Below are 16,103 nucleotides of genomic sequence, written 5' to 3'. Positions count from 1 at the left end.
AGAGCTCAAGGTGTGCTGCTCTCCAAACATTTCCAGCACAGCACAGAGCTCTGAAATGAGGGTGGCTTCACCCACCACCTCCTCCTCTGGTGCTGCAGCTGAGAGCCCAAGGTGTGCTGCTCTCCAGACATTTCCAGCACAGCTCAGAGCCTCAGGTGGGGACAGGATCCCAACACAGAGATCTCTGTGCGTGCAGACTCTAAAAACACACCAAAAGCCTCTGTTCATGCACACCTTGCTAGCCTGATGTGCTGCCTGCTGTCCCTGAGCCCCTTGGATGCAGCAGGGAGCAGGGCAGTGATCCCAGGGGAATGAGGAGCTCTGAGGTACCAGGAGACACTGATGAGCACACCCAGCAGCATCTCATTTCAAACGTGCCCCCATTCTCAGATTTGGGATACCCAACCTGTGAGAGCACCGCTGAGCGACGCTGGCCCTCGGCTGAGAGCAGAGCAGGGAGAAAAGCCACGCAAAGCAAGCCCTCGGGAGCATTCCTGGGAAAGAGCCAAGGCAACCTGGATCCCAGCAGATGCACCAAATCCACCTCCAGGCTGTGTAAAGCACCAGCCACAGCCCAGTTTAGAGATCTGCAAGGAGCTCAGTGCTCCACCAGCAGAACCCTTCCCCCTGATTCCAGCCAGGAGAAGGGAGCCCAGCTCCTCACCCTGCTCCTCASCACASGCAAACACAGCTCTCCTGAGCACAGGGTGCTGCCAGCTGGCACAGCRGGGCACGTGAAGCCCACAGGACTGAGCAGGGGGTGGCAAAAGAAGCGCTTTGGGAGGATGTCTTTAGTTCTCAGAGCCTTCCTGCTTAAGAGAAGTCTCCCAGCATGGGATAAACCGGGATGACGGGGAAAAGGACTGGAAATGGCTGTGCTCATTTCCTCCTCCATCCCCCCACAAACCATCCCAGCCAGACTTCAAGAAATAAATTTCCCCTTAATCCCCTCTGAGAAGCTGCCGAGCCTCCGGCTGCAGCACGGCCTCCACCCACCACCGCTCCCTTGGTCACAGACAGAAGGACAAGGTGACACAGAGGTGACCCACGGGAAAGGTGGCAGGGATGGCACGGGGTTAGTGGAGCAGGGAAGCTCAGTCCCTGCCTGGAGAATCAGGAGCTGCTGAACCAGCTCTGCTCCCATCTTGCTTAACCCTGGAGCTGGGAGAGCCAGGGCTGGCTCCTGCTCTCATCCCAAAAGGCTGGCCCGGGGGCCAGGAAGCCAAGGGGAGAGGGAGGGCAAGCAGAGCCTGCAGAAAGGCCTGTCAGAGATGCCTGTGGGCCTGGCCACCCTGCTCACCATCCCCTGGGCTCTGCCAACGTGCCCCGTGGCKGATCAAACCCACTGATCCCGGGCTCGCAGCTCCATTCAACTCAGGGCTGGGGTTACAGTCAGCACCGAAAACCTTCGAATTCAGTGAGCTTTGGCTCYGTGCCTGCTCTCCCCATTTCCAGCTCCTCCGATTCCCACTGCCTGCCTGAAATCACTGCGAGCACAGAGAGCTGACAGCGACTCACAGTCAGCAGCTCCCAGCGCCCTGCACGGGCAGATCCAGGACAGCTCAGGCTGCTATCCCCGGCTTCTCCGGGAGATTAAACACCGAGAATATCTGGCAAACAAGGGGCAGGAATGCGGTGTCAGTGTGTGGGCTGGGAGGAAACAAAGGCAGCCTTTTACACGCAGGCAGCAAAGCCCGGAGAAGGTTTCCACCAGCTGGCTGTCGGCAGGGCCTCGCACCGAGACGTCCTCCTGACACTCATTTCTATTTTCAGCCAGCGGCTCAGATAAGCCTTTGTTGCTTTCTAAGGCCCCAAAACAGATTAGCGGCAGCCGGGAGCAGCCGGGCTCCGAGACACGGAACACAAGGCAGAGCTAAAGATGCTTAGCCTTGACGGCGTCCTCCCACCGCCGCTGAGCAGCAAGGTCAGCGCTGCCCCTTCGCCAAAGCTGGGGAAACTGAGGCACGAGGCACAAACAGCCACGAGGCTCAGGAAGGGCAGGTTCCCCCAAAGCTTTGCTCTGACACCGGGTTCGTGCTCGATGCCAAATGTTGTCACTGTGTCACTGTGGGGAAAGCACTGTCCTTGCTCTGGTGTGATGAGTAAAAGGTCCAAGCCATCTATGGCTGGGAAAACATCAGGATTTCACAGGGGYCATGCTGGAGAGGGCATGGAGGACCCAAACCACACCAGGTTGCACAGCTGACTCCCTGCCCTGACCCCTGCCATGGGAACAACATCACCAAAGGCTCTGGAGATGTCCTGATGCCACAAACTGACTGACAAATGTGACAGCAACTTCTGGAGAAGGACTGCATCAGCACTGCAGGGGAGAAATCCAGAAGGGTCAGTGGGATCCAAAAGGGACAGTGGCATCCAGAAGGGACACTGGGATCCAAAAGGGACACTGGGATCCAGAAGGGACAGTGGCATCTAGAAGGGACAGTGGCATCCAGAAGGGACAGTGGGATCCAAAAGGGACACTGGGATCCAGAAGGATCAGTGGGATCCAGAAGGGACACTGGGATCCAGAAGGGACAGTGGCATCCAGAAGGGTCAGCGGGATCCAGAAAGGACAGTAGGATCCAGAAGGGACACTGGGATCCAGAAGGGTCAGCGGGATCCAGAAGGGTCAGCGGGATCCAGAAGGGACACTGGGATCCAGAAGGGACACTGGGATCCAGAAGGGACACTGGGATCCAGAATCCAGTGGAACTGTGAGTGGATGAGGTTCTCATCAAGCTGGCACAAGGATCACTGCATGTTCACTGCCAGGAATGAAGAAACAGGACTGGCTTCACCCTGCCTGGCTCTCCAAGGAATTACTTACTCCTCAACAAAACTCGCTGGGATGACAAACAGCAACAGAAAGGACAAAAAGAAAGATTAAGAGGCCAGCAGATTAACCAGAGCTCCTGAGCTGCAAGCAGGCAGCAGCTAAGTCTGTAATTTGAGCACAGCGACTCAGAGCCATGACGAAAACAGGCTGGAGATGGATAGAGGGGTGCCTGTGTGTGGGAACAGGTGGGGTCAGGGAGCCCCGAGCCCGGCTCCCGCTCCAGCAGCTGCCCAAAAACACTGCCAGCATTTGTCAGAGCTCCTCAGAGCTTGGTTATGAATGCACACAGGGGGCTGGGGGCAGCTGTCAGAGCAGGGAAYGATTGCTAAACCCACCAGGACAGCTCTGCRTGGMAGGGGGACACCCCACGGGGACAAWGCCCCGGCTGGGGGACACCRGGGGACAGTGYACRGTGGGATGGARCAGCCAAACCCCACAGCCCCCGCAGTCACGCTAGGATGGGATTAAAAGAAAAGCAGGACAAGAGCCAGCRGAGCCATCGGGAGCCTGCAGCATTCCCACAGTGGGGACTGGAGGGAGCAGAGCACGGCCACACGCTCCAGAACAGCCACCAGCAGGAATTCACGGAGATCCAGCAGCTCTGATCACCTCTGCAGAGCTCRGGATCACGGCACCGTTCAAGCCAGCAGAAATCTCCTCGATATTAAAAACAGGCAAAGCTTCCACGCTTCCCTCTCAGCATTTCAGCTCAGCGCAGACCTCAAGCGCTCTTTCCCCAAAAACATTCCATAAAATTACTTGCTCCAAATTCAGGGCGATGAGTTGTTAAATTCTCGCTGGGACACAAACATTGACCAGCAAACAGAGAGGTGGGCACAGGAAAGCAGGAGTTGATCTCTGAGCAGCACCAAGTTTGCAGAAAACACCTTTTTACACAGAATAATAAATACATTAATCATTAAACTCCATGGAAAGTTCAGGTGTTATAGGGAGAGAAAGTGAAACACATTAAAGTGTGGATCAGGAAGGAAAATATTTTGCTAAACARCAACAAAATTGTTATTCTTGTGGTGGCTGAAATGTCCATCTTGTGACAAAACCCAACAAAATTAAGACCAAACAATTACTTTTGGCTCCTCAGTGTTGACTTATCCTGACCATACAATCAATATATTCCACACTGCTGCCTGCAGTGAGAGACAAGACCACAGGCACTGGAACTGGCAAGTAGAAAATAAAATTTTTAATACTCTTTTCCAAATCTCTTGGTGTCCCTTTGCTGATGTGGGGACCCCACTCTGGGTGTGGTGTAACTCCAGCTGCTGCCTCCCCTTATTCAACCCTTTTCACCTCCATGTAACTCTGGCGGGTTAAAATTAAAACACCTTCACTCTGGTTTCCTTTCAAAATGTGAATTTATTTTGGATGGGGGGCTTGAGGAAAAATTTTGGTTGTGTCGCCATGTCCTTTGACAGTGAGAGGGGACACAGAGACACCACTCACACGAACCAAACAATTGTCCACCGGGACCGGGGCACTGGAACTGGGACTGGGACACTGGAACTGGGACAGGAGCACCAGGACAGGGACACCAGGACAAGAGCACCAGGACACGAATACCAGAGCTGGGACAGGGGTACCGGTGACACGAGAGGGACACGAGCATCAGGACCAGGACAGGGACACTGGGACAAGAGCACCTGGACATGAGTACCAGGGCTGAGACAGGGGAACGGGGACAGGAGAGGGACACGGGCAGCAGGACAGGGACACCAGGACAGGAGTACCGGGGACAGGACAGGGACATGGGGACACGGGCACCAGGACAGGGACACCAGGGACAGGACAGGGACACCAGGACAGGGACACCAGGACAGGGGTACCGGGGACACGAGAGGGACACGGGCACCAGGACCAGGGCAGGGACACCGGGAGCACATTCAGCGGGCAGGATCCATCCCGCGGGCTCGCCCCAACAGCACCCGGACACGGAGCCCGGGGGAACCGGGGAGAACCGGGGAGAACCGGGCTCRGAGCCTCCGGAGTTGAGCTTCTCCAGGCCCGGACCCGACCCTCCAGGCTCAGCCCAGACCTTCCCCGGTGCAGCTCAGGCTGAACCCGGCAGAACCCAGGCCACTCCCGGTACATCCCGGGCCGCCTCCGGTACATCCCGGGCCACTCCCGGTACAACCCAGGCCACTCCCGGTACAGCCCAGGCCACTCCCGGTACATCCCGGGCCGCCTCCGGTACAGCCCAGGCCACTCCCGGTACATCCCGGGCCACTCCCGGTACATCCCGGGCCACTCCCAGTGCAAACCGAGCCGCCCCCGGTGCAGCTCAGGCTGAACCCGGCAGAACCCAGGCCACTCCCGGTACATCCCGGGCCACTCCCGGTACAGCCCAGGCCACTCCCGGTACAGCCCAGGCCACTCCCTGTACATCCCGGGCCACTCCCAGTGCAAACCGAGCCGCCCCCGGTGCAGCCGAGGCTGTCCCCGGTACAACCCAGGCCACTCCCGGTACAGGCCGAGCGGCTCCCGGTGCATCCCGGCCCGTCTCCGGTACAGCCCAGGCCACTCCCAGAGCAAACCGAGCCGCATTTAGCGCAGGCCGAGCCGCATTTGGTGCAAACCGAGCCGCCCCCGGTGCAGACCGAGCCGCATTTAGTGCAGACCGAGCCGCATTTAGTGCAGACCGAGCCGCATTTAGTGCAGACCGAGCCGCATTTAGTGCAGGCCGAGCCGCCTCCCAACACCCCGGGCCCGGCGCAGGCCCCGCTCCGGCCGCGGCTCCTCCCCGGTGCCCGGTGCCTCCCCGTACCTGCATGGAGTCGGCGCTGACGATCTCSCCGCCGAGGCGCAGCCCGAGCTGCAGCGCCAGCGCCGATTTCCCGGTGCCGGTGGCGCCCAGGATCACCACGAGCGGCCGCGGAGGCCGCGGGGCCCGGCCCAGGCACAGCGCGGCCGCTGCCGCCATGGCCCGGCCGGGAACGGCGGGCGGGACGGGGGCGGGACGGGACCGGGACCGGGGCCGCCCGCGGGGAGGACGGGGCCGGGCCCGGAGCAACATGTGTTCCTGCCCGCCGGGGCTCTGCTCCCCAGCCCGGTGCTCCTCCGTGCCCCCGGTACCCCCCCGGTGCCCCCCCGGTGCGCCCCGGTACCCCCCCGGTGCCCCCCCGGTACTCCCCGGTACCCCCCCGGTGCCCCCCGTTCTCCAGACCCAGCCCGGTCCCCTCCCCGCCCAACCCCGGTTGGCCCAACCCATCCCCGCTCCCCCGGCCCCTTTTCGTGTCCCCCCGGTCCCCTCACAGCCGTCTCCACACGTGGGGCTCCACTCCGGGATCCCTTTTTTTTAGGACGGGGTGGGATCCCTTTATTTTAGGATGCAGCTGCCGTAGCAACGGGGCAAGGAGATGAGGAGCGGGGCTGTTGCCATAGCAACGGGGCAGAGCGGGATGATGCGAGGGGCTGCTGCCATAGCAACGGGGACGAGCGTGTTGCCGTGGCGACCGCAGCCTCCTCCAAGGCTCGTCCTCCCTTCCCCATCGCCACGGCAACAAGAAGAGATGGGGAGCGGGCTGCTGTCTCCGTGGCAACAGAGGCGAGGGAAACGGCGAGCCCGTTGCCATGGCACCTCCGCGGTGCTGCTCTCCCTGGCAACGCGCATCCCTCGCCATGGCAACAGGGAGAGGGAGGCTGAGAGCCGGGGGGGTGCGGGCAGCCGGCCCCCCTCRCCAGGGAAGGGATTATCGCCGCCTCGGGAAACTGTCCTAAAAATTTGCCAGCCCAGGCGTGAAAGGCGGCATCGTGCCCCACGACACCCCCGGGCCGGCGCACAGGGGTGGGAGGGGAATTGTGATGGGCGAAAGAAGTGGTTCGGGGGGTACAGCAAAGAGCAGGGTGTTAGCAGGGCAATGTGCATTAAAAAAAAAATAATTCAGGCCCTGGAAGTGCCASTTTGTGATGATTGCAGCTGACATTCACAAAACGCAGTGCTGAACAAGCAAGAAGGAAAGCCCAGTGTGCTTATTTTGTTCACTTCATAGCGCTGTCAGTCTCCTTCCATCGTCCTGGCCGTGACAGGATGAAGGGAGACACGTGTTCCTGTAACCGGGGAAGTTTCAGGTGAATCCATATGCATGCAGGCTTTAGGCAGGAGAACTCAGAGCTGTTTCAGAACTCGGTTTTTCGGTTTGATTTGGGACCAGCCACATCTCCCACTGGTGACGGTCTCAGCTCAGCCCGTTTATCATTTCCAAGAAAGATAATTAATGTTTTAAACTTCCTCCGCCCCTTCAGCTTGGGAAAAAAAAAAAAAAAAAAAAAAAAAGGCAAATTCGCTAAAAACCTTCTCGGGAGGGTCACCTTGAGCCGAGAAGAGACACCCAGCTGCGAGCGTGTCACAAAAAAAAAGCAAGAAAAATAACGGTTCGAGGGGCTGGCGCATCTGGGCTTTGTTTGCTGCGCATGGGCGAGGTGTCAGATTTAGGTCASCCCGCTCCCCGGTTAAGCCGTGGGTCACGGGAGCACCTTCTAATGCAGCTCTGAGAGGCTGTGACACCGAGTGATGCAACACAGAGAGCGCGAAACGCTGCTGGGAGCGAAGGGGATGTGCGTTTTGGGGTTTTTGCAGGAAACTCTCGCTGTTTCAGGCTGGTTTTCCCCCKGTGATGGAGGCTCCAGCAGCAGCTCCTCGCTGCTGGCTCCTCAGCAGTAACCTAATCCCGCGTCCCTCCTGCATTTAGAGCAAGACTTTGCTGCCAGGACAAAGGAAACCCAAACGCTCGGGCTTTGGGGGCAGCGGGGAGAGCACACATATATATAATTTCATCCACTTGGCAGATCTGGGATGTGCAGCTCTCCGCTGCCCCTGGAAGCRGAGTGGATTGCATTCCCCCCTCCCTATAGGGTTACTGCCAGACACAGCCCYGGCCCCTGACCCGTGGGGCAGCGATCACCCCGCACCCCCTGCCCCAAACCCCATTAGGGGGGTTTATGGTTACATCAAAGCCTTCCCCAGCCTGGGCTCTCTGCCCTTCCTTGCCAATAAAACCACTTAAAAGGAGGAAAAATAATCCAGGTGATTCATTTCCCTGGCCCCACCGCCCTGAGCACTTCTTCTTCGATCGCYGGGAGAAAAGCAGGACAAAGAGCTCAGTCTTGGTGCAGCTCAGCCCCGGTGCAAAATAGATTAATTTCTATTCATTCTAGGATACCCCAAACCTCAGGGCCYGGAGCAGCCCCCCCAGGAGCACCGGGGTGTGATGCATGGAAACCCACAGCCGACTGCATGGAAAAAGCCAACCCAAGGCTGTTGCAAACTTATTTATTTATGAAGTGTGAGGTAATGAAGAAAGTGCTAAATCCAACCAGTGTTAACTCTAACAGTTCTCAGCAGGTCAGCAGGGACCCCGAGGGTGCCGTCCTTGCGGGACCACCCCTGCCAGCACCCCTGGGAGGGGACAGGGGACCCTGGCACCCACACAGCCCCAGGTTGGGCAGCMGGAGGGCACAGACGGGGAAGGCAGCGCAGCCCAACCTGGTCCCTGCAAAGCCCGAAGCTTTGCCGGGGATTTGAAGCGGCCGCTGGTGAAGGGGTGCTCAGAAAATTGGGAAAAGGGGTCACAGGGATGCTCACAAGGGTGGGGAAGGGATAAAATCCCCTGTTATTGCAAATGGGTGGTTTGGAGAGCTGCAAGGGGGTGAATGGGCTCTGCGAGGACTCAGCTCAAGGGTCCAGCAGGAACCAGCCCCTTCCTGATCTCCCTAAAGTGCAGCAGGACTGAGCCCTCCCCCACAGCAGGAAATTCCCCTTAAAAAAAAAAGGTTTTTATATTTATATATATATATAAAAAAGCAAACTCTTTACCAATACTTCTCAAAAAGTGGTACAAAAATACAGTATAAAAACACAGCCTCCAGTAATAAGACTCGCAGTTACAGCAGCAGTTTCTAGAACGTGAAATCCAAGATCAGCTACTGCGTGAAGTGACCAGGAAGTGAGGTACGGTCCAGCCGAGCAGGGGGATTGCCCACAGGGTGCTGTTCATCCTGGTGAGAGATATCCCACCATCACCATCTCCACAGGATCCATCCAGAGYGAGCCCCGTGCTGGGCTCTGTGCCTGCCTGCTTCCAGGAGCCAAGGCAGACACGGTTGCTTGGGATTTTTTGGGATTTTTAGGGTGAGGTGGAAGCCCAGGGGCAGCTCGCAGCAACGCTGACGGTGGCAAATGGCAGAAAAGGGTGCAGGGAGTGTGGAGAGGAGGAGAAGATTTGAGTTCTTGAATTGGAGCGGTCACTGAGGAAATTTCACAGTGGGGACAAGGAAAATCTCACAGGAACCCCGGGCAGGTGACACTGGGGGCATCCTGCAGCTGCCACCACGTGCTCCAGCCCCCGGGGCCAACGGTTCGACAAAAAAATAAAAAAAAATGTGCAAATTGAGAAAGAGCYGGGGATGTGGTGGGGACCAGGGGTGCTAGTGCCCCTTGAGGTGAGCAATCCGTTTGAGCAGCTGGCTCTGGCGCAGCTGCAGCTGCCGCTTCTCGGCCGCCATCCTCCTCTCGGCGCTGATGAGGGACTGCAGGTACTCGGAGGATTTGCTCAGGATCACCACTTTGGGGGTTTTGGGGCAGCTGGCGAGCCCGGGCACCTGATCCCGCAGCGCCAGGAAGCGGGAGCGCAGRTCGTTGCGCCGCTTGCGCTCCAGGTAGTTGTGGTTTTTCCTCTTGGCCACGTCCTCGCTGTCGGAGCCGGGGCCGCTGCTGGGTTTTGGCAAGCCAGGCTCGGGCAGGGGCACGGCAGGGGCCGGCTCCGCGGTGCTGGGAGGCTCATCCTCCTSCTGGTCCTGCTGGGGCGACTCCGGAGGGGGACAGGAGTCCGGCGGCGAGCGGGCRGCGTAGTTGTGCTGCTGCTGGTGGACGGAGATGTGGAAGCGCTTCATGCAGGGGTCCAGGGGGTCGGCGCGCAGGGTGATGGTCACCGGCTTCCTCAGGCTGAGCGATTGTCTCTTGTCCACCGTCACCACGTCGATCTCTTCACCTTCTGCTCAAAACCAAAGAAAGAACAAATCCCCGTCAGCAGGGAACCATCAATCAACCCTATTCACTATTTTGGGGGTCCCCACAGCTCCCTGGAAAACGTCCCCACCAAAGTTTGCTCACGCACTGTGAATTTGCGACCTCCAGATGGGACTGTGTGATTTAAATGCCCTCCCAATACCATCACGGGGGAAGGAGTGGAATTCCCTCCCTGTTTATGCGCCTGATCCCCAAAAACTGTCCCGGGAGGCTTTACTTCTGCCTCACTTCAGCACCAGGAGCAACATGTGTTCGTGATAAAGGATCACCAGGCAAGAAACTGCGTGGAGGGGGTGGAACTGGAGGGGCAGGATGCTGGGACAGCCCGGTTCCAAAGTTCATCCCGCTCGGGTGCTTTCATGGCCCATTGGAATTGTAAATGAGGGATATGAGGGCAGAACTCCCCTTTGTTCCCCTCGGCTGCCGCTTCCCACCTCGATGACTTGTTACTTTTCACAAGTGATAAAGCCCATTGAGCCCCGGCCTCCCGGGGACAGCGGGGACAATCCCCCACTGTGCCGGGAGGGAGGCAGAGGTGAAGAGGTCCCTACCACAGAATCTGAACCTCAAAGGCATCTCAAGCCCGGGGACAGAAAGATTTAAATAAAGCCTAACTGGCCCCAAAGTTCCCTGCCTGTTGCCACTGCTTTGTCCCATCCCAGTAAAGCCCAGTGGCTTTGGGGACAGCGAGGTGAGCAGGCTCCAGACACACCCGCGATCGCTCTCGCTTTAGGGGATGARCCTCCAACTTCTTTTCTAGGTTTTGGGGGAAAATGCAGCCACTCGCTAAAAGCCCCACGAGATGCTCAAACCACACCAGCACCGTRGGCAGAGGCTTGGCCCCATCCTCCTGTGAGCGGTGAGCTCTCCACCACGACCCCAACCCACATCCCAAACCCTTCAGGCTTTAGGGGCTCAGTCCAGCAAGCCCAAACCCCCCTGATAGTGGAACTGCTGGGATGGGGACATTCATCAGTGTCACAACCCGCGCGGTCTCATCCCCGTACACACACACACACACACACACACACACACACTCTCATTAATAAAAGTCAGACCGCTTAGCCCCGCCCCGAAGCCGCTCATTGGCTGTCCCGCGGGGCCAGCCGGCTATCCTGCCATCCCATTGGTCCTTTCTCCTGTCCATCAGCGCTGCCCCTCTCATTGTTTGCAATCTGTTGCTTTTTGTTCGGCTCCCACGTGGCGCGGCCGGACCCCTCCGGGACCCCCGCGGCACCGGGACCCCACCGGGACCCCCGAGACCCCCGCCGGGCCCCCGCATATTTGGGTTAAGCCTCTTAACGCCCGCGACCTGGCTTACCGTCCCCGGGTTCCTAATGGCATTAAGTCCCCGCGCCGTGACTCACCGGCGCAGGTGGCGGCCACCGGCAGATTTATTAACGGGGTCACGGCACCGCGTCAGCGCTCCCACGGCAGCCGAGTCAGCCGRGCCTCCGTGGGAGCGAGAGAAACCACCCGCGGCTCCTCCGGGGGATTGCGGAGAGCCGGAAGGTGTTTGCAAACAAGCTCCGAAAATTAGCAGTGAGGCCGGAGAGATGCGGGGAAGGGGCACCACGCTGCCCTTGGCGGCGAGGGGGGGATTTCGGAGGGATCTCCGTTTCCCAGCCCGACCCCCCGTGTCAGCGCCCACCCACACACCCCACTCGGGACGGGCAGACGCGCCCCGGGGCTGGGCTGGGACGCGCCGCAGTTGATGCGGCTGTTCCTGCCCGTCCTACCGAGCCACCGCCTCGGGGGATGTGCCRCTGCTCCCAAACCTGCTGCCCCCGGGGTGTAGTTTGCCTTTTGTCCCGAGGGAAGCCCGTGGAGAGTGGACGGACCGTGGGGGGAAGCGGGGGGAGCAGCCGAACTTGCGAGCTGACGCTGCAACCAAACACCCCAAACTTTCCACGGCGAGCTGCGAACTCGCCCTTCAACCTTCCCGCGAGGTTTTCGTGGGGCCAACAAGAGCGAAAGGAGCTACCAAACCCCACGCAACAACCGGAGGGAGCCCCACGCACCCTCCCGAGAGGGGCAGGAGTTTCCCGAGCAGAAACCCYGCGGGAAAAGGGAGCAGCCGAGCCCGCTTTGTTCGTGGGGCCGGGACCGGGGCTCGCTTGGAGTCTCAACAAAGGCGCAGCCTGGCTGGGAGGCTCCCGGCACGCACAAGTGTGGACACGCGTGTTCCCCACGCCGGGTTCCAGCGAGGCTGGAGGCACCTGAGCGGGGCGGAGCGGCTGCATCCCTTACCGGAATCGCTCTGGCCCTCGGATCCCGAGGACGCGGGGATCTTGCTCTCGGCCAGCGGGCAAAGGAAGACGGCGGCGGGATCCACGCACTCGCTCACGGAGCTGCCGAACCCAAAATCCTGCGCGAAGGACGGTTTGTGCGGGGTGGCTCTCTGCGTGCCCGTGGAAAGTTTCTCCGTCATCGCCTTCTCCAGCCTCTCCCGCGCCGAAAATCCGCTCCACATGCAATCCTTGAGGATGAAAGCGCTCAGGTTGCCGAAGATCTGCCCCKTCCCTATGAGATATTCCGGCTCTTCCCCGGCGAGGCAGTAGCGGGAGAGCCATCCCGAGCGCTCCTCCGCCCCCGAGCAGCACCCCTTCTCCCCGGGGGCACCCAGCGGGGACAGCGGGGGCGTGGGCACCAGCTCGAACTTCTTCCAGATGTCCTCGCTGGGAGCCGTGGAGCGGTGGAAATCCTCCTGGGCGTCGTGATCGTAGAAGTAGTGCTGGTACGAATCAAACTCCATCTCGGCACGGGGAAGGAATCGGCGGAGAGGAAAACGGGAACACCCCCCGAGGGCCGCGCTCAGGAAAGGGGCAGCCCCAGGGATGAGGGGGGACCCCCACCCCGGCGCCAGCCCCCGAGCCGGGACCGCGGGCGCATTGTTCCCCCCGTTCTTATAGCCCGGCCGCGCCGCCGGTCCCGCCCCTGCCAATCTCCGCGGTCAGATCTGCATAAAGGGAGTGGTCTCTCCTCGGTCCCCGCCCTCCGAGGGGACACGGTGACGGGGGGGGGTGCGACCCCGCGGTCCGGCTACCGGGGATGCTCACGGGGTTCTGGAGCAGCAGCCGCCCCGAGCGCGGGGCTGGGGGCCCTTCGCTGTCCCCAAGAGCGTCCGGGGGCTCCCAGCGCCGTTCTCACCCTTCCGTGAGGGGCGGAATTTGGGGATCCCCCTCTGCAAACGCTGGGGAGGACACCCAGCTGTGCCACCAGCCTGGGGACAACGGCCAGGCAAAGTGGGGAAGAGGGGACAGGTAACAGGGAAGCATCGCCCAATGCCAGGGACCATCTTCGAGTGGCCTTTGTCACCTGTCCCCCTGCCTGGCTGTCACCCCGGTTCGTGCTGGGCTCACTCCGGACACTGCCAGCACCGGCAGGCGAGTGGCTGTGGCACTGGTCAGCAGTGGGGTCACTCAGTGTTTGTGTCCAGCTCCGGGTGCCACCCTGGGTGCCACCCAGAGGTATCGCCGCTCCTTCCCCAAGCCCTCCCAGAACCAGCCCGGAGCTTTTCCCCTCTGAAAGCCACCAGTTCCCCCAAAATCTGGCTTTAAAAAGGAGGGAACAGCAGAAAAACAGAACGGGGGGGACTCAGTGCCCCTGAGGAACGAGGTCTGTGTGAGGAGGAAGGGGCTGGAGGGGCTGGGAGCTGCCAGGGATGTGAGGAACCACGGGCTGGAGGGAARTTGGGGGACCCTGGGACAAACACAGAGTGTCCTTGGGGACCCGGGCGAGCCCAGCAGGATGCTGCACCTCTCCAGCGCCGAGTTCCTTCTAGAAAGGGCAATAAATGTTGTGAAAACACAGCGGGGCTTTCACCTCCTGCACCAATTGTTACACGCACGGGTGCAAAGTCCACCAACGAACAGACTCCGCGGGCAGCGAGTGTGAACCCGCTGCATCCTCCTTTTGCCTCCCGACGTGGATGAGGCCACAGGAACTGCCCTCCCGGCAGCACCGGGAGCTGGGGGGAGCGGAGGATGGGTCTGGGGGCTCAACACCAGCCCTGTGGGGAGGAAACAGCCCCAATCTAGCGAGCAGTGCAGCCCATGCAGCCCAGTCCAACCCAGTCCAGCCCAGTCCAGCACGGCCCGGTACGGTCCATCACGGACCAGCCTAGCCCAGCCCAGCCTGGCACGAATCAGCGCTGCCCAGTCCGGTCCATCCCGGCTCCCCCCGGTCCGTCCCGGTCCCGGTCCCGGTCCCGGTCCCCATCCGCGCCACCGGCGGGCTCCGGGCGCCATCTGCCGGGCCCGCAAAGCTCCGTCCGTGGGGCCGCGGGGACGCGCGGGGGACACCGCACCGGGCACCCCCCGCTCGGAGGGGACAGCGCTGCCCAGAGCTCTGTGCCTCAGTTTCCCCATTGCCCAGGTGGTAGCGGCACTGGGCACGCAGAGGAGCCGGGCTGGGAGCGGGAGCTGGGCTGGGGGGCTGCCCCGGGGTGCCCAAGAGGGGGATGTGCCCCAGGTGAGCCCCGGTGTGCCCCCGCCAGCTCCGGTGTGCCCCCGTGAGTCCCCGTGAGTCCCGGTGAGCCCCGGTGTGTCCCGGTGAGCCCCCGTGAGCCCCGGTGTGTCCCGGAGAGCCCCGGTGAGCCCCGGTGTGTTCCCTTCTGTGCGCCGGTGAGCCCCGGTGAGCCCCGGTGTGTTCCCTTCTGTGCGCCGGTGTGCCCCGGTGAGCCCCGGTGTGCCCTGGTAAGTCCCGGTGTGTTCCCGTGAGTCCCGATGTGTCCCGGTGAGCCCCGGTGAGCCCCGGTGTGTTCCCTTCTGTGTGCCGGTGAGCCCCGGTGAGCCCCGGTGTGTTCCCTTCTGGCTCGGGGCTCAGCAGACCCTGCGAAGCTTTGCCACTCCCCGCACTTGCCCACGGGGTCCCCGCGATGGCCGCAGTGCCCTAAATGCCCTCCCGGCCCTTCCAGAGCAGCTCTGAGCTCCCCAATCCTGCCCGCAAGCCCTTGGGCTCCGGCACCCCGGGCTGATGTTCCCTCTGTGCTCCGATCTCAGCCAGCCTGGGAGCCCCGGGAATGTCCCCAAGGTGTCCCGAACCGGAACCCTCCCGCCCCAGGACCGCTCCGTCCTTTTCCCTCCCTGGAAGGTGAAGCCCTCCCTTCCTCCTCAGGAAACAAATCCGCGGAGCTGCCCCGGGGGTTTCTCCTGCCCCCAGCAACTGCGGTGACAAGTGGCCGCGGTTGGGGACACGGCTGGCACTGCCCCCAGCTGTCCCAACGCCACCACAGCCGCAGGCAGAGCAGCGAGCCCCGCTCCAGCCTATAGCGCCCGGCCACGTCTCCTTCCTTCCTTCCTCCCCGCCGGATGCCTCCAGCTGTCCCCAGGGCGACGCAGGAGCTTGTCCCGGCTTCAAGGGGTGCTTTGAAGGTGCGAAAGCACCTCTGGAGAGGGCTGGAGGGGCCGCGCAGCCCTTTCATCATCGCGGCCTCTCCGGGCAAACAGCGCCCGGGCGCCTCTCGCTGCTGCGCAAACAGCGGGGTGGGAGCCCCGGGGGTGTGGGGACAGCGACAGAGGGGACGGGAGAGCCCTCGCTGTGCCCCACGGCTGCAGGGAGCTGGCACAGGTCACCAGCCAGCCCCGAGAGAGGGTCCCCGGCGCTGGCACAGCCCCCCGGAGCCCCGCCGGTGGCTGGCACTGCTGCGCCCACGGGGCAGGGGCAGCTCCCGGGGACCCTGAGCCCTCTGGATCCCCACTTCCAGCAGGGCTGGGATKTGAAACTCGAGACCCCAGAGCGCTTCCCGCAGTGGGCAGCCACCCCCTCGAGGCTCACGGGTGTCCCAGGGCTCTCCTGGGCTGGGCTTTTCGAGCCACTCTGCCATCCCCATGGGAGCTCTGGATCCTCAAGGGAGGAGCAGAGGCTGTGAGCCCTGTGCCAGCACATCCTGGCCCCATCTCGTCCCCCTCAGCCTCGTGACACAGTCCCCAGGGTCCCCAGGAGAGGGGTGGGCAGCACAGGGCAGCTGCCACGTGTGCAACGTGTCCCCTTTGTCCCCAAGAAGCTGTTGGGTAACAGCCCCAGAGTCTGACTGGAGCTTTGCAAAACACCATCCCAAACTCTTTTGGGATACAGGAAAAGCACCAAATCCACCCAGCCTGATGGGGACAGGGACAGTGCCACAGCCCCAGGCTCCCCCCAGCCCCAGCTCCCACCCTGAGCGTGCAGAGAGAGGAAAACGCCCCATGGGTGCCACGGGAATTGTCATGGGAATTGAAC

The 16,103-nt window shown here is 61.3% G+C and overlaps 2 protein-coding genes across 2 annotated transcripts in view; both read right to left on the bottom strand.

Annotated features, from left to right (window-relative positions):
* TRIT1 (tRNA isopentenyltransferase 1) overlaps positions 1-5,794 on the bottom strand; it is an 18,151-nt gene extending 12,357 nt beyond the window's left edge. Inside the window, exon 1 of the mRNA XM_057383761.1 lies at positions 5,622-5,794. Coding sequence (XP_057239744.1) covers positions 5,622-5,777 — 156 coding nt within the window. The 5' untranslated portion in view covers positions 5,778-5,794. The remainder of the gene's footprint in view (positions 1-5,621) is intronic.
* A 3,426-nt stretch (positions 5,795-9,220) lies between these two features.
* Positions 9,221-12,792, bottom strand: MYCL (MYCL proto-oncogene, bHLH transcription factor). The gene is made up of 2 exons (XM_057383762.1): positions 12,132-12,792; positions 9,221-9,846 (listed from the first exon to the last, which is right to left on the bottom strand). The coding sequence occupies exons 1-2, from the start codon at positions 12,634-12,636 to the stop codon at positions 9,281-9,283; spliced, it is 1,071 nt and encodes a 356-aa protein (XP_057239745.1). The 5' UTR covers positions 12,637-12,792; the 3' UTR covers positions 9,221-9,280.
* Positions 12,793-16,103: the final 3,311 nt, after the last annotated feature.

The sequence above is a fragment of the Malurus melanocephalus genome, unplaced genomic scaffold, assembly GCF_030028575.1.
Source record: "Malurus melanocephalus ecotype Western Australia unplaced genomic scaffold, MMel_1.1 scaffold_658, whole genome shotgun sequence".
In the NCBI taxonomy this organism is placed as follows: Eukaryota; Metazoa; Chordata; class Aves; order Passeriformes; family Maluridae; genus Malurus; species Malurus melanocephalus.
Note: the sequence above shows the minus strand (reverse complement) of the source record. Positions and strands in the feature narration are given on the sequence as shown.